Source organism: Folsomia candida, unplaced genomic scaffold (genome assembly GCF_002217175.1).
Source record: "Folsomia candida strain VU population unplaced genomic scaffold, ASM221717v1 Fcan01_Sc001, whole genome shotgun sequence".
Classification (NCBI taxonomy): Eukaryota; Metazoa; Arthropoda; class Collembola; order Entomobryomorpha; family Isotomidae; genus Folsomia; species Folsomia candida.
This window is the reverse complement of record NW_019091193.1, coordinates 5,804,714-5,829,065: the sequence shown is the minus strand read 5'-3', so window position 1 is coordinate 5,829,065 and position 24,352 is coordinate 5,804,714. Positions and strand designations below refer to the sequence as shown.

The following is a 24,352-nucleotide window of genomic DNA, read 5'->3' as shown; positions in this document are numbered from 1 at the left end:
GTATATGCTTGACTCAAACATTATTAGAAATTCTAATTTAGAATCGCAGTAATTAAGTTAAGTTAATTTTAATTGCTCATCTGAATGGTGGCGTATCTAATCCGTCAAAATTTCGGTAATTCTAGTTTATGGAGCATTGCATACAAATAGTAAATATCATGATATATGAATTACGATCATAATTATGGTGTAAATTGCTTAATATTCATTCATTGCAAGGACTAACGGACATTCACAAAGTTAGGAGGATACTGATAACGCTAATGTCATATTCGTGGATATTTAGTGGATATTTAACTCCTCCAGAAATAAACCAACCACCTCTGATGTCGCATAAAAAGAAAAGACCCTTCATGGAAAAGGGCTTCATACCACATACTTAAGTTGGGAATACCAGTTGGTATTCCCAACCAAAACTAAGAATTAATTAAGGACAGTGCGTTTGCACGCATAGAAGAAGAAAAATGGAAAAGGCACTAAAAATAGTTATACCTGTCCTCACAATGGTTATGACTAATGTATACATACATTTATACATGTACTTGCACGTGGGTATGGTATGCAACCCTGCAGTCTATTTATTTATTGCGGCGAGAAAAAGTTGAGCAAGGAATCTGGACGGAATAAAAATTGGAAAACAATAATATTTTATCATTTTTATCGCCGTGCGTAGTGTCGGAGCTGCGTGTCGATGACAGCATGGCGACGGGAATATTCGACCTAGAATTGGAGGACGGGGTTACCATCAAGTATGACGGCCGTCGTGTCCCGACAATTGGCGAGGACGTTGATGTCGGACATACTGAAATAGACCTTGACGATGTAAGTAAAATAATAAATATTAATCAGGTTTTTAAACAAGTGGTGAAAATGCTTTGCTTTGAAATTGCAAAATACTTCCTAAATAGTAAACCTTCAAAGTTACCTAAATAGTTGAAATTTGAAATTTGAATTGCAAAATACAATTTTCGGCTTCCTCAGTCTCTACCTAATTAATAGATGTATAATTGAAATTAGTATGGAGTAAAAATACTCAATACGTATTTCTAATGTAATTAGTTGTAAATGGCAGTGGCCGCGGAAGTGTGGGGATATAGGGAAAATGTCCCCACGGTCATTCGATGCCCATCGCCTGCTCATGTTATATAAACCCCTCCCTCCCCTATCCTACAATATTAATGTACCCACATGTCCCCACGGCTTCCGCGGCCACTGGTAAATGGTGATAACCATTCATAAAAAAACATGTGTTTTGATTGACGTGCATATGTGCGTTTTATGCGATTATCACGACTACATGAACAAAGGATGACATTATTATTTATATGCATGAGCAAGGCCAATTGTACTGTGCAAATCTTTTTCGCATCGATGTCACCGAATTTAATAAACAAAACTCTAAATTTAATTTTGGGAGAAAGGATTAATATGGCATAGCTATTTTTGAATTATGTGCAACCACTCCCCCTTTAAAAATTGGGGAATAAAATCGGGAAACATGAGAAATCAAATGTACATTCGGTACAATAAGAATAAAACCTCAACTTGCATTTGACATTTGACTTCCCCCTTGAACACGGATATTTTAATGCATCAAAAGTTTCAAAATTCGAAAATTGGCGGTTTTTTCACATACACATAAATCATTAAAAAACTCAAGGTACCAGCCATTCACTTCGGACAGTCTGATGCCAAATTTTTCTCCTTGGGAAGGGCTACAGTTTCAGCTTTTGTTGCCCGAAGGGAAACGCTGGTACCCTGAGAAAGTTGGGGTCAAAGTTTCTAAGGGAGGGACTTATTTTGCAAGAGCCGTAACAAACTCTGGCCACTAATGAGATATGTACGTCAATTACCCAACTTACTAAAATTTGTGATATTTTAATTACCTAATCACCCCAAATTTAAAACTTAAGCTTTTTTGAATTTATACGAAAGTGCCATACGACAGTGCCATACGGCACTGTCACAACGACAGCCAGCGGTGGTGGTGGATACCCACCAGAATCCGATTCTCACTCTGCCTCTCGCTAAATACGGAAACGAGTTTTGTAGTACACTTGGGCTGGCTCAGCTCGCATACATATTTTAAAGAAGGGATTATCATGATTTATAGATTAGCGAGACGCCAGAGGGCGGGGATCTAGAGGAGATAATGAGGTGAGCAGGTGTTTATAAATTAACGCATTATTCCATTAATATTTTGTATTAATTTGTTCCAATTTAATCCGTAGCGATTATAACACTGAAGAAATCCTGCTAGAAAAATCTGGACTTATCGATGGTCGCGCAGGACTTGAAGACTTTGAGATTAAGAAAATTCTGGGGACGGGAGGTTATGGAAAAGTGTTCCAAGTCAGGAAGCGCAGTGGACAAGACTGCAATACGATTTTTGCCATGAAGGTCTTGAAGAAGGCGCCGATTGTGCTAAACAAAAAAGATACTGCTCACTTGAAGGCAGAGAGGAATATTTTGGAGGCTGTAAAGGTGAGCGAGTTTGCCTTTGTTTGCATAGATTAAATATAATGCATTATTGTATGATCTCTGTTTACAGCATCCTTTTATCGTGGATTTGAAATATGCATTTCAAACTGGAGGAAAGCTCTACCTCGTTATGGAGTATTTGAGTGGAGGCGAGCTGTTTATCCATTTAGAAAGAGAAGGGATGTTTCTTGAAAATGAAGCCTGGTATGCAAATTATTAATCTATTCACAAGTTTAATAAAAGTATCACAATTTAAATTTTCCTGGTTATCTGCTTGCAGCTTTTATCTATCAGAAATTGTGTTGGCGTTGGAGCACTTGCACCAACTGGGGATTATTTATAGGTACTTTATATAATTAGAGGAAAAAATTTAGTTAACCATCGGTCTCCGATAGGGTTAAGTGATACGTAATTTTGTTCAGTTCGACAAGCTGAACAAGAATATCGAAACCCGAATGCGCGGAAACGCTCCGTTCAAAAGTTATGGCGGGTCAAAGTTTGAAATTTTTATTGCATTTTTGGACGTTTCAGAGAATTCTACGACTTTGTCTCACTTTGCCCCAAAGCGGGAAATTTTTTGGGGTATATTGAGATTTTGGGGGTAAGGTGAGATTTTTAGTTTTTATTCCAGAATATTGAATTACAATCATTTTACGGCACGGCGGGAGGGGTTTCGGGGTACTTTGAGACTTTTGGGGTTATTTCCTATCCAATTCCCCAATTCTAGGCAGCACGTCTAGGTAGCACTTCTAGATAGCTATCCCAGGTAGCACTTCTAGGTAGCTCTTCTAGGTAGCACTTCTAGGTAGCTCTTCTAGGTAGCTCTTCTAGGTAGCACTTTTATGTAGCTCTTCTAGGTAGCACTTCTAGGTAGCACTTCTAGGTAGCTCTTCTAGGTAGCACTTCTAGGTAGCTCTTCTAGATAGCTCTTCTAGGTAGCACTTCTAGGTAGCACTGCTAGGTAGCACTTCTAGGTAGCTCTTCTAGGTAGCACTTCTAGGTAGCTCTTCTAGGTAGCACGTCTAGGTAGCTCTTCTAGGTAGCTCTTCTAGGTAGCACTTTTATGTAGCTCTTCTAGGTAGCACTTCTAGGTAGCATTTCTAGGTAGCTCTTCTAGGTAGCACTGCTAGGTAGCTCTTCTAGGTAGCACTTCTAGGTAGCACTTCTAGGTAGCTCTTCTAGGTAGCACTGCTAGGTAGCACTTCTAGGTAGCTCTTCTAGGTAGCTCTTCTAGGTAACACTTTTAGGTAGCTCTCCTAGGTAGCACTTTCCGCGTATTCAATCTAACCTAACCTGCTCGCTTCGCTCGCTAAAATACGAACAATACCCCAATATTCGACATAATTACTACCAGTGCGGGGCTCCCGCTTTCGCATTTTCCAGGTTCGCTTCGCTCGCGGTCGCCATGTGAGGGCCCTCGTTTTGCCAAGTGCGAAGGGCCCTGCACAGAATCTGTGGTGTTCACAGTGTCTAGCTTCGCTCGGATTTGATGCATTTTACATTTAATAAATAACATCCAAATACCACCTTACCCCAAAATCTCAATATACCCCAAAAAATTTCCCGCTTTGGGGCAAAGTGAGACAAAGTCGTAGAATTCTCTGAAACGTCCAAAAATGCAATAAAAATTTCAAACTTTGTCCCGCCATAACTTTTGAACGGGACATTTCCGCGCCTTCTGGCTTCGATATTCTTGTTCAGCTCGCCGAGACGAACAAAATGACGTATCACTTAACCCTATCGGAGACCGACGGTTAACTAAAGTCTAGCCTAATTAGATTCTGTATCATTTCATGAAGGTGATGTAACTGTTTGGTTTCGTTATTTTTTTAGGGACTTGAAACCTGAAAATGTTCTCTTAGATGTTGATGGGCACGTGAAGTTGACAGACTTTGGTCTTTGCAAAGAACAAATGCCCGAAGGGGAACTTACGCATACGTTCTGTGGTACTGTTGACTACATGGCACCAGAAATTTTGATGCGTGCAGGCCACGGAAAAGCGGGTAATTATCAAATTAGAATTTTTCCTGATTCATTTGCACCAATTGTGTGTAATAATACGATTACTTTTGTATTATAGTTGACTGGTGGTCGTTCGGTGCCATGATGTTTGATATGCTGACGGGATCTGTGAGTTGAAATATTCATTATTCACGTTTGTATTGTTTTTATTCAAGTTTTTATATTGGATACCAATTATTTCCTAGCCCCCGTTTAATGGCGAGACTCGAAAAAAGACTTGTGACAAAATTTTAAAGGCGAAATTACTTTTACCAACCCATCTTACTCGAGATGCCCAAGACCTTATTAGGAGGCTCTTAAAGGCAACGTACACTTGTCTTTAACAAGTCTTCGTCAGTATGTATGCTTAACTAAATAACTTCTTTTTGCTGCATGTTACAGCGTCAACCTAACCAAAGGCTTGGCTATGGACCAATGGACGGTGTTGCAATACGAAACCATAAATTCTTTAAGAATTGCGATTGGGATGATGTTTTAGCGGTATGCCACAATCGCATGCTTTTTAAAAAGTACCTGCGGTAATAAAACATCCATGTAATAAATAATAATAATGATAACATTCAATTTTAGCGTCGGGTAGATCCACCGTATAAACCTCCACTAGTAAGTTTTAATTTCCATGAATGTGGTCATGCTGAAAATTAAATTGAGTGCATATCTGATACTATTTCATGTGTTTAGGCCAGTGATGATGATGTATCACACTTTGATACTAAATTTACCGGACAACCAGCCGTAGATTCCCCGGATGATACTAAGCTAAGCGAGAGTGCAAATATGATCTTCCAGGTAATTTTTTAGTTCAAGTTTTATTAACTACATATTAAAAATTGGACTAAATTATTCTATTTTTTACTCTATCTTGTCAGGGATTTACATATGTGGCACCGTCGGTTTTGGAAGACTTTGCCATGCCTCCCGTAGTGCGTGCTAGTGCTAGATCTCTCCGTAACACTTTTGAGAATAGATTGACGTCATCGGGAAATAATATTCAGCAACAGAGCTTCGTTTCACCGATTTCACCTCTGACAGCTTTCGATTTCCTGGAATAGCGTGGACTTGACGAGCGATGGACTATTTAAATTATGTACTTTTGACTTGTGTATTGACTGTTGATTCCTAATTCTTAACTTAAGATATATCTATGTATGTATATCACATATAGTGTATGTATGTAGGTGGATAGATAAATTTACTAGTGCTCAATTTATGTGGCAACGGCCTATACAATCATATATTCCAATTTCTTACAGAGTTATTTTTTATATGTATTTTTTCTACCGTGTATGTATGCAAGGTTTGTTTCACTTGCTTTGCGTATGACTTTTGCGTAAATGTGAAACCATTATCGGTTAAATTGTGTCGTAAATAATGAGCAAGATAAGAATAAAATGTTGGTATTTAAGACATCTGTGTACATATGAGGACATATAGTACGGTATATTATCTGATATCTAATGATAGTACAGACATCCATAAATCCCCTCCTGGCAGAAATATGTCGAGCAGGATAATGACACAAGTCAAGCATCATTGCGTTGATTTTCACGAATGAGTGATTTTTATGACTTTTACTACAAACCTCTACTTATGTGTAGGGTTCATAATACCGAATTATACTTGTGTTCAACTCGTCATTAATGTCACCTTTAATAATATTTTCTAATTAGCCACATACATACACTTAAGGAAATATATGTACTTAACGTCCAATTTAATTACGTAGTTGTCTCAAAAATCAGGAAAATCAGAAACTGTACCAGCCATAATAAAACACAATCAGACACACGCGTCTTTCAAATATATTCCTGAAAACGCTATTTTTGTACAAACCCCAAAGTTGCATCCATCATGAATCGTTTTTATTACCCATCTTACAAACTTTACACAGTCCAATCGCTTTAAACAGGTAGACTAACATACATGCATTGGACTAAATTTCAGTAAAAATGAAATCTTCCTTCATCTCGATTAGAAATTTGCCATCATGTAAAAATTTTGCTCGTAATAAATCTAAATTCGTCCTAATTGTGATATTTGCCTCGGCTCTGTTGATGTTTGGAATTACAAGTTATTATTTTCTGCTATTATTCTCGCCCAATTTATCATCACTCCCAAGTGCGGAAGAGTTAGTGAAGGATTTAATATTTACGAAAGGAGTGTCCGCTCAAAATGATCCAATTGTTGTAAACTATTTAATCAATCATCACTTAATCAGTCCAAATTTTGGGACAGATTATAATCTGACAAATATCCTTAACCCGCAACAACTCGACATTAATGTGCAGTCAGCGTTACGACACGTGTTTGGAGGGAGGGTGAGTACTTATGAAAATAACTTATTTAGAAATATACAGGCCATTTTTGAAGATCTTGGCAATACGTCCATACCTGTATTATGTACATATGTACACTTACATATCTGACTTATTACTGTAAAATTTGAATAGTTTACGAAGACTGTACAGGAAAATCTAAGCTGATCAATTTATTACAAATTTACTAATACGAAAAGTGCACCAAGATCAATGGGTCTCTCTGTATTTTGCAAAAATTTATAAAATATATAGATTTGCAAAACTTGCACAGTTTACCTGGTTTTCAAATATCTATGAGAGTAAATCACATCATAATACGTAAATGTGTTACAATTATCGATGTCCTTAAGGGTAGCTACACACATGATTTTGACTTGATTATGGATAACCATGAGATATCAATCCGCATAATCGCTAACCTTGACTATTAATACCTTAATTAAAGATACCGGAAAATGGATTTTTCGTCGAATGTGGAGCCAATGACGGTGAATTTCTCTCAAATACGATTCAGCTCGAGATGGAATTAGGGTGGACAGGATTGCTAATTGAAGGATCTCCTTCTTTGGTGAAAAGTTTGACCAATACAAACCGGAAGGCTTGGGTGGCAGACGTTTGTCTCAGTGGGGAGAAGCCGATACAGGTTTGTGGATGCAATTATTGTGAACCTAAATGAGATTTGGAATTCATATCTACCAGGCTGAAATTTCGTAATAGAATAATCACTTCAGTATAGCTTCAAAAAAAATTGCTAACAGAAAAATCACACAAATGCATTATTAATTTGTCCTACCAAAATTATTAAAAATTAATATGCTAGTGAATTATGTAGCTATGCATACATACATAAGCACATTACTTTACGTTTACAGATGAAAGTGCAATTTTTTTATGTCCCCCAGGTCGACTTTCTCCGCCATGCAAATACATTTCCTCCCTGGAGCGGTGGAGCTGGCAAGATTAAGGAGCGCAAAACTACTACTCAAACCGGAAATGGTATCGAAAAAGCCACCCCCACAAATTCTTATGGAACAGATTTGTTCACTTCGGAAGGTGTGGTCGAGTGCTTTCCGTTATACGCAATTCTCTCAGCAATTAACGTGAGCCGGGTGGACTTGCTCAGTTTGGATGTGGAAGGACATGAGTATCAAATCTTGAAAGCTGTTCCATTCCATTCAGTCGATATTAAGGTTTTATATTCATGTAAAATACTCGAATTAATTTTTTTGTCTAATAAATTTGCCTAAATTAGGTCATATTCGTGGAATATTTTCTCGCACCTGAGGGCGAACAAGGGATCAAGACTTTGCTGGCGGAGAATGGATTTAAACTTTGGGCAAAGACTGGATCCGACATGGTGTTTGTGAACAAACAAACTGATTATGTCAGCCCTTAAATAGTATATAATGAATTAGCGTCTAAATTAATTTAGACCCAGAGTCTGGTTAATCCGGGATTACGGATTGAGATTGGGATTGGGGATTAATTAATCCTTAATCCCAATCCTCAATCCGCAAGTTTTGACTTTTAATCCCTAATCCTCAATCCCAAAAAGTTTTGAAAAAATAATTAATCCCTAATCCTAATCCCGGAGCGCATTGATTAATCTTAATCCAAGTTTGGGATTAAAATGGGATTAAATCAGCTCCACCTGCTGAAAATTCTCAGAGACTTTGCCAGTTCTCCTTTTGTTTCAATTAAAAATATGTTTCCCATAAGTTATGGGCCATAACTATCGAAATTCCATCGTTGTATTTCACAAACAAAAATTCGATATTATTAAACAAATAGGGAAGTAATTTAATGTCTCTCCAAAACAATGGGAATTACCCTCCGAATATTTAAGAAGTTACCTAAATGGAAAGCAACCTCTTAATGCTCTAAATTTTCCCTCCCCTTAAATGGAAGTAGCCTCTCATTTTGCATATCACAAATCTGTGTAAATTTCGTATCAGTGATGGGTGTTACTACCAGAGTCCGGTTGAATATGTTCTTAAAAACCCTAACTCTTCATGTAAAATGTTTACTCAGATCCCCAACAGATGTATTTATGAAAAACATTTTTTTAATTCGTTTTGAATAGCTTAAAAATTATTCTGTTTGACTGCAAAAATGTGAAAAATAGCTTAATATTTCACACTTACAAATAACAAGCTTTCCACATGCTTTGGTTTCATATTACATTAATGAATGGAATCTTCCTGATTTTTATTTAAACCAAGTGTTTGTTGTTAACAATGATATAAGTGCGCATGGAAAGCTCATAAATGAATGGAATTATTTATGTATTGCGAATTTCTTAATTTCTCTAAAAGAATATATCTTTTTGGAAAAACCGCTGACATATGTAAAAAAAAAACCTATTGAAGTCTATCAAAAAATGCACGTTTGTGGCTAAATTACAAGGCTGTATGTGCTATCCATGAGTGGTTTTTACCCTCCATATTAAATTTAAGATAAAAATAATAACTTTTAAAAACGGTACATAGTGACCCTATAGTGTCACTGGTTGCACTTTGCTCACTTGTAACTTCATATTCTTTCGTGGGAAGCGATTAGGTATTAATCGCTAATTTCACTGCGCCAAATTTCACCTTTTTAAGACAATTTTTGAAAATCGCGACTCTATAGTTAGTTCGATTTTATTGCGCTGATGAGAAAAAATCGGTGTACCATTGTACGTGTACCAGTTTTTTTAAGAATTGGTACTGTATAAAGATTCGTCTGGCAATTATAAAAGAATTTTTCGATATTGTCCTGCACCCAAAACCTGTACCAAGCGTAAGCGTGGAGGACCTGTTAAGTTCACAACAGTTTTGAGTACCATGTGCCTTTTAAAAATGCATGCTTTTATGGAAGCCTTAACTTTAATCGTATATAAATAATACGCTTTTTACATAAAATGATAAAATTATGGCTTGTAGATATGTACATTATTTTAAGAGGTAGTTTGCCACCGAAATCCTAATTCAAAAATAACTTTAAGAGGCAGGTATCCATGAAGGGTACTTTTAAAATATTTGGAGGGTACTTCCCATTTAATTGGAGAGGCTTTAAATGCATGCCAACAAATAGTTCATGTATTTAAAAACATTTGATAAGACTTCATCTGTTAAAGTTGATTTTAGTTCACTGATGACTAAGTAAACTTATTTTATGTCACTCATCTGTACACTTCATATTCTTGTGGCCGTATAATAATAACCTAGAGTGGCCAGTGGTAATGCCCACTCATTCACACTTGAATGTTAATCAAATGGAGACTGGACTTAAGTCACTTAAGCGACAACTCACACTTTAGGTCATTATTTATATGGTCATTAGGTTATTCAAATTCAATCGCACTGTTAAGACTTATAAAACAATTTAATTAAGACATCAGAAACATTAACTAGATATAAATGTGATCGACGATAAACACGACTTTAATCCCATTCCGGGATTAAAATCGGACTAAATTAATCCTAATCCCTAATCCCATTGAATGACTTGAGAGATTTAATCCCGAATTAATTTTAATCCCGAGTTAATTTAATCCCTAATCTCAATCCTCAATCCCGAATTTTTTAAAATCAATCCGTAATCCTAATCATTAATCCCACTTTCGTTAATCCCAAGACTCTGTTTAGACCCAACTAATACATATGTACATGCGTTATGTATGTATTTGCGTGTCATTCGTATTATCATTGACAAGCAAAGAAAGATAACACATTTTGCAAAATGTGCACTTTAAAATTGTAATAAATAAATATCTCATTATATCCAATTAAAATTTCGTGAAAGATCATTTATTATCAGAAGTTAACGTCAAAACGGACCCACAAGGGGAAAATTTTTTGTATCCAATTCAAAGTCCAAGTGCAGCAGCAACATCAATTCGACCATGGCCTGAAATACAAAAATGCATAAATGCACAGAAGATTCTACGCCACAATTATTAATACCATTTTGGATATATGCATGTACATAATTCTTACCATAAACATAATTTGGAAAGTCATTGGGTGTCGGAAGTCCACAATTTTTATCAGCGTCTGCAAGTGGTGGGTGTACCGCATTAGCTGCCAATGCATTGTACGCCTCGTTAAAGCCCCAAGTAGGATGTGCCGCGATGATAAGAGCAAATGCACCAGCGGTGTGTGGAGCCTTAAAATGTGATAACAAATTATTTCTCTCATATTTTTAACTATTTACAATTTATTAACTAAAATTACTCACCGCTCCATTTCCCGACATTGTCACATAATTATTACTGCCCGTCCCAGCGGACAAAGTGTTACTGCCTGGTGCGGCAAAGTCTGGCTTAAGCAGTCCCCCCGCCCCCGGTCCACGGGAGGCAAATGTCGCTATGGCGTCAGTGTCAGTTGATGCTGCAACACCGACCACGTTCGCATTATCTCCTGGAGAACCGATGGTTCCGCAATTAGGGCCAGAATTTCCTACTCCAAAGACCGGAATTATCCCCGCATTTCGCCAACCGGTGATCACCGGGTTAAACCAAGTCGAACCGGATCCACCGCCCCATCCGTTAGAAACCACATTTGGTTTGGGGTTAGCCGTCATCATGAATTGCCCACACGTAACTAAAGCCGCCTCAGTTCCGGAACCTTGATGGTTGAGACCGCGACAGGCGACCCATTGCGCTCCAGGAGCGACTCCGATGCCATTCGTGCGTCCAACGACAACTCCAGCAGTGTGAGACCCGAAACCATTTTGATCCGTGGGGTCAGCCGTGTTGTAATATGGGTCCAACCAGGCACCCGCATATCCAGTGGTGAGAGCTTCATGAGCAAGATTTACCCCCGAATCCATGAAGCCCACCACCGCACCGGCACCGTCTGTGATGCTCCAGGCTTCCGGTGCGCGAATCTTAGCCACGCCCCATTGTGGATTTTGCAAGATGCTTAAATCACGTCCAGCTCGTAGGTTTGAGTTGATTGAGACGACGTGTTGTTCACGGAGGGTGAAATCTCCCGGAGTGTTGGCAAGTGTGAGCAATTTTTCTAAGGTGAGTCCCTTCACGAGGATGATATTTGATGCCCAATATTGCTCAGTTTCGAGGTCAAGGGATTTCGCGACAGTGACGAGTGGCGCCTGGGCAGCGGACGTGAGACCTTGCAGCGTGGCGACCAGGGCGGAAACCTTCCCAGCTCCGGAAAGGGACTGGAGGGCTGGATTGTTCTCAATCTGCCCCACGATCTGAGGCAGCTCGAGGATTGCGTCGGTTACTCCATTTTCTACAGCGATCTGGAGGGATGGGTCAACCTTACCGGCGTAAGTTACCACACAAACGGTAGCAATGACCAAAAGCAACTTCATGGTGGGTTGGTGAAGCTTGTTAAGAATTGGCAAAAATGAACTGCGAATTAATGGCAAAAAGATTCACTTTTATATACCCGACGGTTCGTTCCAGTTTCATTGATCGGTGAATTATTAGATTAAGTAAATATATACAATGCATGCATACGTAGTTCATGTACCAGGGCTCCCACCTGGATTTTCCACTTTCAGCAGTTACCTTGTCATGATAAGGTGATGGATTAGCCAAGTATAAACTCATTCGCAGGATTATGGATAAAGTGGGGAAATTTTGGCGAAGGATTATTATCGTTTAAACAAACGATAAATCAGTTATTTGTGGCTGACGGTGTACAAGGCATCGAAACAATAATAAGTAGTAAGAAGGAAGACAAGTATTTACTAAACTAATCTTTAAATTTGTTAATTGTTGGGGAAATTCGGCAATCTGTCCACGGGTGAAATGAACCCGTGGACAATTTGCATAGAAATAAATCATCGCAAATACATACGTACATACATTTATTGTTTATTTTTGCAATGAAAAAATTAGATTGACACAGCATGCATATCAATCAACCAAATTGGACCTCTTCAATTCCTACATTTAGAAATATGATTGCACAGGATGGTCAATACGTCAGGATAAATCTAGTGCACTTTAATGGAAAGCAACGCATCGATACTTTTTTGCACATACTCCGTGTAGAACACCGTTCTTGTGGAGCTTTTTAACGTGAAAAAATTGCAGCCTAATAACCCCGCACTTACAGAAATTGGTCGTAAGGATGCACATTTTTTCGCCCATATTTTTCCCTTCTTACTAGTCCCGAACCCGACCACGGCCATCTCTGCGAATACCTTTTCCCTTTCCCCCAGCAGTTTTAAGCTGTCCTCATACACGTTCGCACCAACGGGCATTGTAACATGAACCACAATCGCTATAAATACGCCCAAGATTGGAAAGCATAAATAGTACGGCATCGCGATGTGCGAGTAGAGCGCGATGGTGCAAAAATTTGACATGATCCCTAAAACTAATCCCGCCAACATGAGTGAAGCAAGTACCGGCATGATTAAGTCGTACTCAAATGTCACCGATGCGAGATAGAATTCTGTGTAAATTTGGAGAAATATTTGCGGATTTTGCACCTGGGAAATGCAACTCAGCGAATGTTTCGTGTTAACAGAGATGATTACAAGGATAAGGACGGGGGCAAGGAATAAGTGCATAGAGGTCGTTGTGACGATGTGAGTGATGTAAATGCGAATCAGAAGGATGTAGATTTGCGACCATGAACCGAATTTCGGGGGATAGTTTGTCGGCCACATGTAAGCGTAGAAGGATTGGCTGGGAAAATAGAGTGGGTCGAGGTGGTAGTAAACTCCGAACATGGTGATGAATGGGCCACCGAGTGGAATAAAGACGAATGAGACGAGTAAGACGGCTTCCAGATAGGCAGACATCTTTGGAGGCTTTTTGACGCCGGGGACTGAAAAATATGCATTTTCTGATAAATCCCAAATTTCTTTGAAAAATTCAAATTTTTTGATAGTCAGAGAACCAAAACAATCATCTTACGTTTCGTGGTGACTTTCTTCATTATAAGGCAATTCCTCCATCCGATCACGATGTCATCGTCATAAACTAGAATGCACAGCTTCATGAAAGCCGTGAACAAGGAGAAAATGAGGATAAGAATGCGACAAAAGAGAATCCACAAAGGATCCTGGGCTTCTTCCATCGCAAAGTAGTGCTCCTTCGATGACAGGATCATGTAGAGCAATCGCGCCATGTAGTGCATCCCAGATATTGCGACCACCGCGAGTCGAACGTAGAACGAGAAGAGGCGCCGCACTCCTTTGACTGTGACGAAGCACTGGGTCGAAATATCGTAACGAATTGGAATCGTGTTAAAGAGGTCGAACTGTATGGCATAAACTTTTAAAGCGGCAGCTAAAAGGGGAGTAATCATCTTGTTTTGGGGAATTTTGAGAATTTTTGAAATATTGTTAAGTAGCAAGATGATAAGTTAGAGAGGGTAGAGCATTAAATGAAATATTTTGAGAGGATTCTTCCAACTTAAATATCTTGCTCATATGTATATATTTAGATATGTCTGATCGTAGGACTGTCTAATTTAATTATTGTGACCACTGACCACCTATTCGCCAGCAATGTTCGAATCAGATTTAATTCTGTTTATTCCTACGGAAAGGAAGTACATAATTAATGAAGATAACATTCGTCTCTGCAAAAGAAAGAAGTATATTTTGTTTGATAACTGACTATTCAAGTTGATAGATATCTACATACTTTATCTTGGTATCTTGAAAATAGTTAAATAAAATATCAGCTCGTCTTATTATTCTCAAAGTTAAATTCATTGATTTTGTCTACTTTCATCAATACAGATGCATACGAATACATATGAGTAGGTTAGTAAATTAAATATGACCTATGGACACAAGGACTGAATTTTGGCACAGACGGCTTCATATATAGTTGCAAGATATTCAAAACTTTTACCTTGAATTTAAACATAAACAGGAAATTCGTTAATGTTAAGCACGTTACTTTTATTTAAATAGTTTCATCCTCGTGTCTAACCTATACGTTTCTTGGATCTTAAAGGTTCTATCTACCTTGGCAAGGCATGCAAATTTATGGACAAATCCGTACATACATCGATATCGATACATATGTACGTGTAGCATAATTTATTTTAGTCCTTCCATCATAAATTAGTACTTAAGTTATAATTTAATTCTAAAACGAAAGGATCACATATATGTACTTATGCATTCAGAAAGGGTGACATTAAAATTTAAATATCTGCTTACTGAAAACAGATATGTGGATATTCTCGGAGAGAATTTATTTAAATACGAGGTTAGGAAAATGCATGATGAGTCGGCTTGCGATGAAATATTCTGTTCGTTACTAATTTTTAGAAAAAACACATCCCGAGTTTGAAACCCAATAATACTCTTAATTATTAACAATTAAAACTGATAGGAGTATGAGAAACAGGTGTCACTCAATGGAAAGTAATTGTCTATCGAGGATTAAATAATTTAGTTCTTTATAATCCATTAGGATTAGGATTGCTATTTGTTGGATTTTTTTTTGCAGAAAAGCTAGACAAATAAACTTGACTTGACGTGCATATAGGTACATTGTAGGAAAGACAGATATTTTCCATTGAATGATGATTGAATGACAACTGTTTGCTATACCCAATCAATTAGGAGCACTTGACGAAATTACTTGTTGGCAACAAGTTGTTGCTTTTCAACAGACTATGTACATATAATACAGACATATGTACAAATATTCCTCAAATTATAATTGATCATTTACACGATTTACACGCGCCTTTAGAACCATTTAAATATATTTGTATGCAAAGGCTGTTGGGTATGATGCAAGAAATCAATTATTATCTATCACTAAAATTGAACGACTTCACCGGTCAAGTCTCTATGTATTCCATTTTCCAAGTTTAGTGAAATGGATTATTTGAAGAAGTACTATCATATCACCGAACTAGTTAAGGCGAAAAATATAATATTTTCCAAAATTTATATAACTCAACTAATCAATTATAACATTGCAATGAGTAAGCTTGGATCTGGTCAAGTCGTGTGGGATGTTGCTTCCAGCTATTTGGGCATTATCAGTAACACCAAGGAGGCTACCAATTTTGACAAAAGGACAACGTTTGCACCTCAAGGATTTTCCAACTTTTTCAAAATATTCGCAAAAATATCCTTCCATATCGGCTATTTCCCTTGGAAAATCGAACCATCTAAAAATTCCATGAAATGTGAATACACAACGAAAGGTTCCAAATTCACAAATGTAAGGTGATCCATTGACACACATTTTACAAATGTTGCGTCCTAAACATATCTACATAAATTTAGGTATTATGCTGCATCGTATTTTTTCTGGCAATTCTGAAATACGGGGGATCAGTTCTACTCGATGTGTCGCAAAAGTTTGGAGCAAATCCAGTAAACTATTTGTACCTCCTGAGAAGTTTTGGAGCTGCCAGCAACTATTTAACTGTCTACTATTTCATGTTTTTCAAATTTCCTGTCGCATTACCTCAAATAGTTCAACATTGCCATGTCATGGAAAACAAGGTCCAGTGGAAATTGCGTGGAAAGCTTAAAACTGTAAGAATGATTTAGGGAAGTGCGCCTAGCGGATGAGACTGGCATAAAAATGTGAATATCTCTAAATATAGCAGACTGGGTTTACTAAAAATTTACGATGACAAAGTAGTGACCCTACCCTACAACCACCATCAACCATAGTTGGCTAGGTTTCGTGTGCAACCACAACCACTTTCTTCCTGAAAACTCCCAAAAAATTTTTCTCACCCGCTTGGAGCTAGTTTGCTACCACATTCAATGGGACCACATCGGGGAAAGTTTGGGGCAATTTCCTCTCGGCAAAAAAATCATAATTTTTTAACTTTTTGGCAAGTTTTAGGAATTTTGACTTATTGACAGCGAGTTACGTTCAGCCAAAAAATAATTTTCTGCAGAAGATGATGACCAATGACCATGGATTCCAAAATTCATTTGATCCAGTTTTTCGCGTACGTATTTTGGTCACTGGGGTCATTTATAGTAAAGAATTCAGGGTCATTTCTTTTCTGACAAATCCCCGAATTTTTTGGGAAACTTGCTTGTCACTTTTAATTTGAAGCCATATCAGACTTCCTGACCCTTGACTGAATAGAAAACCGGCCATTTGAAAAATTCTATGCTGGTCATCCACATGAGTTTAGTTTCGTGCATATTTTTTGAAAAATTTTATGTAAAGTGTCCGCTTTAAATTCGACCTAAAAAAGTTGCGAGAATTATTTACAGTAATACATCATGATTTTTTAAGTCAACATAAGTTTGTCTAAAACTTCAACAAAAAATTGTATTTTTAAATTCGCGTGCGTAGCCACACGGCATTTTTCCACCAGTCTCATCCGCTAGGCGCACTTCCCTATTGGGCGTACTCACGACAACTTATTATTTCGCATCGCAACTCATTTAGCAAACTTGCGAAGATCAAAATTTTTCTGTCGTGAGGGGATTCGCAAAATATGACTTCGCAAATCTCTCTAATCTCGCAAATCTATTGAAAAAATACCTATTTGGGTACTGTTTCCATGGATTTCTTTACTTTCTCTTGCTGGCGATGGTGCGAGAATGAGTTTGCGAAGTAATTTTGCGAAATAAGAACATGCCCAATTTCTGGGTAAATTTGCGAAAAAAAATCCCATGGTTTTCCAGCAAACTTTTTGCGAAATCTCGCATATCTCGCAAAACTTCGCAAGTTATGTTGCTATGCTCAATTTGCGAGATATGCGAGATATGCGAAGGTTGACATGAGTACGCTCATTGTATACTTGAATAATTGTAAATATTTATAAAAGTGTCTGGAGTAAAGAGTTACCTAAACCGCAGCTTTGTTCGACACGATGCGTTGCTTTCTTACTACTGATGTACATGGTGGGATTCTCCTTTGATGTCTTGCTTCTTGGCCTGCCGGACACAAAGGTGCAATTTTTTGATACTCAGTTCTATCAAACTGTGCGGCTATACTTTGCACTTGAAGGGATAACGATTTCAAAATCAGAAATTCTTAACAATTCGAATGGAGTAAAGCTATTATGGGGCAGTAAAGTAGTGGACATTTCCCTCGGGATAGTCGATATCTTCGGAACGTATTCACGCACTGTGATGGCGTATTTTGGAGACATACTCATCCTTATAGCTGCGGTAACACTGTGGGTTCCGTGTCACCATTTTAATAAGGTCATTGAAGATAGCATGGTATGTAAAAACGGGGTTTGTTTGATATGAACTGATCTTGAATTTTCAAATGCTTGATTACTTTTGTTAAATATGAGCGTACTTACGACAATGTCTTATTTAGCATTGCAACTTGATTAGCACAAAAAAATTGACGTAATAAAATATGATTTCGCAAATCTAGAAAAAAATTTCCATGAAAAGTTTTGCTAAAGTTATGTAACAAATTTCGCAAAACTTTGCAAGTTATTTACATATGTTTCTATGCTAAATTTGCGAAGGTTTTCGTGGGTACACTTCAATTTTAATTAGATTAACACAATTGCAGGATTCTGCTTCAAACTCGCTGAAAACTCTAGAGATTTTGGACATGTATGAAGATCTGAAAATCTTGTCCCAGTATTTGAACTCTGCATTCTCTGCAGTGTTACTTCCGTTTTTAGCAGATTGCTTATTTTACTACTCGACTCACCTCATGGATATTTTGCTGGATCAACCCATTATCTCAAAAGTCTATCTTGTTGTGTCCGTCGTTGTTATAGGATTGAGCTTGCTCTTAGCAGCGGATGGACATGAAAAGGTCAAATTGCTGAGCAGGTAAAACATATGACATAAGATTCTACAGAGCGAGCTTCAGTTTTATTGAAATTGTTGAAATTCCTTTGAAACAAGGTGGCTTGCGAAACCACGGGCTCAAAAAGAATTTGAATCTGAACCACTTCGATTTACAAGTTTGACACAGGAACTTGCATCGTCTCATCCGGTCGGGTTGCGAGGAGGCAACACGTTTACACTTAATTACAGTTTCATTTATTCGGTATGTGTCACACTCTTCTGAATACATACATACATATGTTCAACGAAGAGTTTTACACATATCAAATTAAATTTTTACAGATACTCAACACAATTCTTACCATCTTCGTTTTATGTGTACAATTTCAGTTCACGGAAAATAAACTGAATGGTGTTTAAAAGTGAAGTAATGCATATATGCATTACAGTTTTACTAAGGTTGTCCACGAAGTTTTTAGAAGTTTTTGTTAAGACTGATCAGTTTGAAACTATGTACATAGTTGACTCCTCCATGAATAATTTACTCCATACGTAATTCATAAAATTGTGTAAATCTCGACAGAAAAAATGTTAAATTTCCAAATTAAAATTTGACTCAAAGTAGTGTTCTTAGTTTATATTGTGAGGCAAGCCCCATTAAATGTAACTACTATAAATATTTAGGTGTTATTTTAAACCTTAAAGGGTTCTGTCATCTGTTGTAGATCGCTTTATCCGTAATGTGCGAAGAAATGTTTTTTTTGCTCATAACTAACAAACTCTAGAAAATAATTCACGCATCAAACTGAAACTCTGCATAGTGGCTAAATCAGTTTTGTGGAACTTTTCGTGATCAACTTCAATGAGTAAATTATGAATAAGTGTACATATGTACCTAAATTGAAACGATGTCACATCATTGGATTCAAAATTTGGCACATGCAATAGTTAAAGACATGGGTTTTTTATGCCCATACCAATTCACCAATCATATTCAATATACGAAAAATACGGTACAAATAGTTATGCATGTAACTGACTATTTTGTTAATTTATAAGTGGTAAATACATGCAGAGGTGAGATTTATTTTTTTTTGTTTTGCACATTTTGTACACCACGAAAAACGTTGTTGTAGAGAATGAACTTATGTTTTTTATCTGTTATCGTCATTTTCGGACGCTTTATGGTTGTGTATTATGTATGTATGTATGTACTTGCACTGATTATGATGTATACAGCACGCGTACAAAACGTATGTATGTTTAAACCTGTATGAAATTGTCGAGTAATATACAAATGTCTGTACCAAATGATCCATTATCATCGCAATACTGTTACAGTCAGCAGAGGTATATTGACATTGGCTACATGATCTTTACCTCAAGGACGACTGTCCAGTTCAATTTTTACTGCACGTGGTGACGTTTAATTTATCCCATCATATAAACCAGTACCAAAAATACGTACAAAACATTGCACAATTATAATTAATTTAAATTAAGTATTAAAAGAGTTAGCTTCCTTACTAACTTAAAATGCAAGATCCCGAAAGTTACGAAAGCACCAAAACTGGTAACGACCCCGTCGCGGTAGAAGCATTTTCTAAATTTGCGTCAAAAATGGAATGGTCACCGAACGAATTGTACCTGGATTTCGGGTGTGGTGCGGGCAGTAATTTGTATACTTATCTGCTCCCCCTGGCCAAAAAGAACACTTCCAAAATTCATGGAGTGGATATTTCTTCCGTGATGATTGATCATGCCAGGAAGCATTTTTCAAGCGAAGGAGTTCAATATTTTGCAAGAGATATGATCCATGAGAAAGAATTTACTGGGGAGGAGTACGATAAAATATTTTCATACCATGTCCTTCATTGGATCAAGGATTATGAGTGAGACAAATAACTAAACTGATTATTAAGTTCAAGTGGATATTTGATAACAATTTTTTAATTTTTTCCTTTCAGACTTGCGATGAAACGATTTTACGACATTCTCAAACCTGGAGGATTTGTTGGTGCAACTCTTGTCACAATGGGACCACAATTCTGGATGTTGCAAAATTTGGGACAGAGTGAAAAGTGGCGTGGATACTGTAAAGTAAGTAAATATGATGAAGCATGCATACGATTTACGATTTAAATTTACGATTTAGATTTAGATTACGATTTAGATTTACGATTTAAATTAGTCGGTTGCTAGCGAAATAAATAAGTAGATAATGTAACTTAAATTCCGTACTTTGATTCCACATTTTAGGGATATGAAAATTACATTCCAAAATGGATTGATGCCGGAAGTGATGCTGAAGACAATATTGAAAAATCCTTGCTAAATTGTGGTTTTGAAATTGTAAGCCTTGAAAAAATCGTTCTCAAGCATGGGAGTGACATTGAACCTTTAATGGGTACGTGGAATATACATATAAAATAAGAACACAAAGTTACTTGCTTCTGAAAATTATATTGTACAGGGTGGTTAAAATGTCACGCCACAATACAAAATTTTTCGATGGGAAAAATTCTTAAATTTCCATCAGTTACCGAAATTTTCTCTCTAAAATTCAATAATTTACGAATTTCGTCATCAGTTTTCCATCAGTTTTGAAAATAATTATAAAAATCTCAATCCAAAATCTTGTAACTAATGGAGATTTAGGAGGTTTTTCCCATTGAAAAATTTTCCATTGTAGCGTCACATTTTAACCACCCTGTATATGTAAATAACTCGTGTGCCTTGCATTTACATATTTAGATTTGTTGCTATCTTTGAATCCCTTTCTCAATGAGATTCCAGCACATCTCCGGAATGACTTGAGAAATGACGGACTCGATATTCTTAAAAAGATGCAAAACGACAAATTGGATGTATATCGTCATGATGGGTTATGCTTTATTGCGAGAAAGCCAAAGTGTTAAAAACTATGTATCTACGAGGAGTGTACATATGAATAATGTCTCCACAAATTTGTTTTGCATTTACACTTAAAATTAACTGACACAAAATTCTGAGCATGTCAAATTAGACTAATTTGTTCTTGAGTAAAATAAATTCAACTTATGCACGTACCTGGTGATTAACGTCAGAAAGAGCATCATTGCCAATTTAAAATCGTAAGTTTTTATTGTACTTTGAACTTTGGACTGAATCCCAACTTTGGATCGTCATAAATTATAAAAAGCGCACTGATTTAGTTCTATCAATAAGTAATACAAATATTTATACAGCAAGTGACGAATCATTATTGATGAAAACTTCATACAAATTATTGCACATAGCGTTTTATTGATACCTTCGTACCCCCATGATTTAACCGCAACAGGACCTGCTTTATTTACTTATATCCGGGTGTGGAACATATAAAATGAATTTTGGCCTTTTCATAAAACAGAGAAAGTGCTACACGCCACAGCTAAAGTCATTTCGAACATATAGTAAAATCATGAAGACTTTCCTAACAATTTATATCACAGCAGCGATCTGCATAGTTTCCACGGCTGGACATGGGGTAAGTCAATTTTATTAAATTTTCAATTAAACTATTTTTAATTCAATCATAATTTGTTCAGCATCGTCATTACAACGGATGGCACGGGAATCGCTACAGCCATTCTCATGGCAGTGGGTGGAGTAGTGGTAGTACTGGTTGGACGTCCCCTTCTCCCCCGGACACGGGCGATACCCGCTCCCTCGACCAACTCTACCGCTTAGCTCTTGCCGAAGGGGGAAATCTCATCGTGTACGCGGGAGGGGACTCAGCCGGCCAGATGGACGAAATTAAGGCCGCCTTCGAATCCCGCTTTCCTAACATTAAGGCCGAAATGATTGTCGACTTCAGTAAAAATCACGACGTGCGAATCGACCGACAATTAAGCGAGGGAAAATTAATCCCGGACGTGACACACCTTTCATCCGTCCATGACTTCCCGCGGTGGAAAAAAGAAGGCGTCCTTCTCCAATACAAGCCGGCTGGATGGGATCAAGTACACCCTGAGTTTAAAGATGCCGATGGATTCTTTACCGGTCTGGTGGTGGTCGCATTTAGCAACAATATTAATCGAGACCTGTTAGGAAACAATAGTGCGACATGGCCAACCGAAGCGAATGATTATCTCCGGCCTTCCCTTAAAGGTAAAATCGTCTCAGAGTACCCACAGGAAGATGATGTCGCCCTCTTTTGGTTCAAAAAGGTCGTCGACAAGTATGGATGGTCTTGGTTGCAGAAATTCGTCGCCAATAACCCCACTTTTGTGCGCGGGGCGCAGATTCCTTCCGAAATGGTGTGGGATGGAGTGAGCTCAGCGACATTTACGACGGACGGCATGATGAAGCCCAAGGAAACGTACCCCGTTCAGTTTGTCCTTCCAAAGGCGGATCCTTTCGTATCGTTTGCACAACTTGGCGCCATATTTAAAAATGCAAAACATCCCGCCGCAGCAAAGTTGTATTTGAGCTGGAGGCTTAGTTACGAAATGCAGAATGATGTGTGGTACATGTGGAGTGTACGAAAGGACGTACCAGTGCCCGAGGGGTACAAGGGTATTTTCAACTATAAGGGGCAAACTGATCCGAGGGAGTTTGCGGAATGGATGGAAGATCGTGCGGCGGTGGAAAGGTTTCGAACGCAGGTTACCTTGATCGTGGGAGAGATGGTGGGGCCCAGCCCGCCAGGAAATTTGGGACCTTATCCAGCCAAGGCTCTTCAACACTAAATATTATCCGACACGTCAATATGATGAAGAGCAGGTTCCAAATTGGACAAATGAATAAATTTATTGCATAATAAAACCCATTTTATTTTATTCTTTGTTACTAACTTTTTTGAAATTTCGAATTTTTTAAAAATAATTCAAGGTCTTGAAAATTTCAAAATTTCAAAAAAGTTGAGATTGCTATACTGGACACGATCAGACGATTGACAGTTGAAGCACATGAAAATAGAGCTTTTTTCGTGTTTTTCACACCTTTGAGTGGGTGTGGCGGGCGCAAATGTGGCCACAGTAAAACCACTTTAAGGTTACGAATCACAGGGGACCCTAATATGCAAAGGGTATCAAGATCTGAGAGGGGCATGTATTACATAAGTAAACATGTATGTAGGTATGTATGTATTCCAGAATTTTCTAAGCAATTTTATTTGATATTTAAATGAGCGTTCAAATATCACATTATCATGTTTCTCGCAATAAAGGACTGTATACATAATACATTACATACATGCTCAATCACCATCATTCCTCAAAGGGACTGACTGACCCCATGTGATCACGTTACCATTAAAAACTCCTAAGCACGCCAAAAAGGTCAAAACTTACATCTTAATTATAATTTTTATAATTAATCAATATTATGAAAATTTACACATACATATTGTTGGCAAAGAAGAAACACCTCGAAGTAACACAAAATAATACACAGAGTAGAAAAAATTAAGGTCGTAATTTTCAGGAGACCACAACTGTCCAGTTTCTATACCCGACAAGTTAGTCATTGCGAGATAAAGGGTTAAACCATGGTTCCAATTCATGGAAGCTGCTAAACATGGACGTCCATATTTGGGTTGGAACAAGCTAATATGAATGCAATCGAAATCAAAGTTGATTATGATGGAATGGCTCATAAGGAACGCTTGGTACTTCGGATCAGTGTGTGCAAAAAGGCAGCCTTTTTGCTTTTTCTGCATGCCTTTTTGCCTTTTTGCCTTTTTCAATGCCTTTTTGCCTTTTTGTGTGCCTTTTTGCCTTTTTGATGCCTTTTTGCCTGTTTGATGCCTTTTTGCTCGACTTTTGAGATTGAACCCGATTTATTGTCGTTTATAACGTATTAAAGAAATTGCAGAATCTGCAATA

General features: G+C 37.6%; 7 protein-coding genes across 8 annotated transcripts; 5 read left to right on the top strand and 2 right to left on the bottom strand.

The window, feature by feature from the left end:
• Positions 1-528: 528 nt before the first annotated feature.
• LOC110849279 (ribosomal protein S6 kinase beta-1) lies at positions 529-5,910 on the top strand. Of its 2 annotated transcripts, XM_022096682.2 has the most exons (12): positions 529-822; positions 2,114-2,157; positions 2,232-2,484; positions 2,552-2,685; positions 2,762-2,824; positions 4,315-4,484; positions 4,562-4,611; positions 4,689-4,805; positions 4,885-4,983; positions 5,074-5,106; positions 5,185-5,292; positions 5,373-5,910. In XM_022096682.2, exons 1-12 carry the CDS (start codon positions 700-702, stop codon positions 5,553-5,555), a joined length of 1,377 nt encoding a protein of 458 aa, XP_021952374.1. In that variant the 5' UTR covers positions 529-699; the 3' UTR covers positions 5,556-5,910. The 2 variants fall into 2 exon arrangements, with proteins under 2 accessions (XP_021952374.1, XP_021952382.1); XM_022096690.2 differs by lacking the exon at positions 4,689-4,805.
• A 509-nt stretch (positions 5,911-6,419) lies between these two features.
• On the top strand, positions 6,420-8,380 carry LOC110859304 (protein Star). Its single transcript, XM_035854465.1, has 4 exons — positions 6,420-6,821; positions 7,267-7,464; positions 7,724-8,011; positions 8,074-8,380. The coding sequence occupies exons 1-4, from the start codon at positions 6,453-6,455 to the stop codon at positions 8,215-8,217; spliced, it is 999 nt and encodes a 332-aa protein (XP_035710358.1). The 5' UTR covers positions 6,420-6,452; the 3' UTR covers positions 8,218-8,380.
• A 1,780-nt stretch (positions 8,381-10,160) lies between these two features.
• On the bottom strand, positions 10,161-12,197 carry LOC110849294 (bacillopeptidase F). Its single transcript, XM_022096700.2, has 3 exons — positions 11,043-12,197; positions 10,802-10,970; positions 10,161-10,712 (listed from the first exon to the last, which is right to left on the bottom strand). Exons 1-3 carry the CDS (start codon positions 12,141-12,143, stop codon positions 10,672-10,674), a joined length of 1,311 nt encoding a protein of 436 aa, XP_021952392.1. The 5' UTR covers positions 12,144-12,197; the 3' UTR covers positions 10,161-10,671.
• A 475-nt stretch (positions 12,198-12,672) lies between these two features.
• LOC118436405 lies at positions 12,673-14,278 on the bottom strand. The gene is made up of 2 exons (XM_035854459.1): positions 13,705-14,278; positions 12,673-13,615 (listed from the first exon to the last, which is right to left on the bottom strand). The coding sequence occupies exons 1-2, from the start codon at positions 14,096-14,098 to the stop codon at positions 12,774-12,776; spliced, it is 1,236 nt and encodes a 411-aa protein (XP_035710352.1). The 5' UTR covers positions 14,099-14,278; the 3' UTR covers positions 12,673-12,773.
• A 1,446-nt stretch (positions 14,279-15,724) lies between these two features.
• LOC118436162 lies at positions 15,725-16,322 on the top strand. The gene is made up of 2 exons (XM_035853632.1): positions 15,725-15,987; positions 16,053-16,322. Exons 1-2 carry the CDS (start codon positions 15,742-15,744, stop codon positions 16,320-16,322), a joined length of 516 nt encoding a protein of 171 aa, XP_035709525.1. The 5' UTR covers positions 15,725-15,741.
• Positions 16,323-19,364: 3,042 nt separating this feature from the next.
• On the top strand, positions 19,365-21,571 carry LOC110863480 (juvenile hormone acid O-methyltransferase). Its single transcript, XM_022112802.2, has 4 exons — positions 19,365-20,395; positions 20,471-20,603; positions 20,763-20,910; positions 21,258-21,571. Exons 1-4 carry the CDS (start codon positions 20,040-20,042, stop codon positions 21,419-21,421), a joined length of 801 nt encoding a protein of 266 aa, XP_021968494.1. The 5' UTR covers positions 19,365-20,039; the 3' UTR covers positions 21,422-21,571.
• Positions 21,572-21,680: 109 nt separating this feature from the next.
• On the top strand, positions 21,681-24,135 carry LOC110859223. Its single transcript, XM_022108148.2, has 2 exons — positions 21,681-22,011; positions 22,073-24,135. The coding sequence occupies exons 1-2, from the start codon at positions 21,868-21,870 to the stop codon at positions 23,213-23,215; spliced, it is 1,287 nt and encodes a 428-aa protein (XP_021963840.2). The 5' UTR covers positions 21,681-21,867; the 3' UTR covers positions 23,216-24,135.
• Positions 24,136-24,352: the final 217 nt, after the last annotated feature.

What these genes read in the sequence shown, in the direction of transcription:
- LOC110849279 (XM_022096682.2), top strand. Translation starts at nt 700, where the DNA reads ATGGCGACGGGAATATTCGACCTAGAATTGGAGGACGGGGTTACCATC. An exon ending in GATCTAGAGGAGATAATGAG is followed by an intron (nt 2,158 to 2,231) that starts GTGAGCAGGTGT and finishes TTTAATCCGTAG; the next exon opens with CGATTATAACACTGAAGAAA. An exon ending in CAACTGGGGATTATTTATAG is followed by an intron (nt 2,825 to 4,314) that starts GTACTTTATATA and finishes TTATTTTTTTAG; the next exon opens with GGACTTGAAACCTGAAAATG.
- LOC118436162 (XM_035853632.1), top strand. Translation starts at nt 15,742, where the DNA reads ATGAGTAAGCTTGGATCTGGTCAAGTCGTGTGGGATGTTGCTTCCAGC. An exon ending in AAGGTTCCAAATTCACAAAT is followed by an intron (nt 15,988 to 16,052) that starts GTAAGGTGATCC and finishes ACATAAATTTAG; the next exon opens with GTATTATGCTGCATCGTATT.
- LOC110863480 (XM_022112802.2), top strand. Translation starts at nt 20,040, where the DNA reads ATGCAAGATCCCGAAAGTTACGAAAGCACCAAAACTGGTAACGACCCC. An exon ending in CATTGGATCAAGGATTATGA is followed by an intron (nt 20,396 to 20,470) that starts GTGAGACAAATA and finishes TTTTCCTTTCAG; the next exon opens with ACTTGCGATGAAACGATTTT. An exon ending in AGTGGCGTGGATACTGTAAA is followed by an intron (nt 20,604 to 20,762) that starts GTAAGTAAATAT and finishes TCCACATTTTAG; the next exon opens with GGATATGAAAATTACATTCC.
- LOC110849294 (XM_022096700.2), bottom strand. Translation starts at nt 12,143, where the DNA reads ATGAAGTTGCTTTTGGTCATTGCTACCGTTTGTGTGGTAACTTACGCC. An exon ending in CAATGTCGGGAAATGGAGCG is followed by an intron (nt 10,971 to 11,042) that starts GTGAGTAATTTT and finishes TCACATTTTAAG; the next exon opens with GCTCCACACACCGCTGGTGC. An exon ending in CTTTCCAAATTATGTTTATG is followed by an intron (nt 10,713 to 10,801) that starts GTAAGAATTATG and finishes TTTGTATTTCAG; the next exon opens with GCCATGGTCGAATTGATGTT.
- LOC110859304 (XM_035854465.1), top strand. Translation starts at nt 6,453, where the DNA reads ATGAAATCTTCCTTCATCTCGATTAGAAATTTGCCATCATGTAAAAAT. An exon ending in GACACGTGTTTGGAGGGAGG is followed by an intron (nt 6,822 to 7,266) that starts GTGAGTACTTAT and finishes CCTTAATTAAAG; the next exon opens with ATACCGGAAAATGGATTTTT. An exon ending in GTGGGGAGAAGCCGATACAG is followed by an intron (nt 7,465 to 7,723) that starts GTTTGTGGATGC and finishes TATGTCCCCCAG; the next exon opens with GTCGACTTTCTCCGCCATGC.
- LOC110859223 (XM_022108148.2), top strand. Translation starts at nt 21,868, where the DNA reads ATGAATTTTGGCCTTTTCATAAAACAGAGAAAGTGCTACACGCCACAG. An exon ending in TTTCCACGGCTGGACATGGG is followed by an intron (nt 22,012 to 22,072) that starts GTAAGTCAATTT and finishes TAATTTGTTCAG; the next exon opens with CATCGTCATTACAACGGATG.
- LOC118436405 (XM_035854459.1), bottom strand. Translation starts at nt 14,098, where the DNA reads ATGATTACTCCCCTTTTAGCTGCCGCTTTAAAAGTTTATGCCATACAG. An exon ending in GAAGAAAGTCACCACGAAAC is followed by an intron (nt 13,616 to 13,704) that starts GTAAGATGATTG and finishes CATATTTTTCAG; the next exon opens with TCCCCGGCGTCAAAAAGCCT.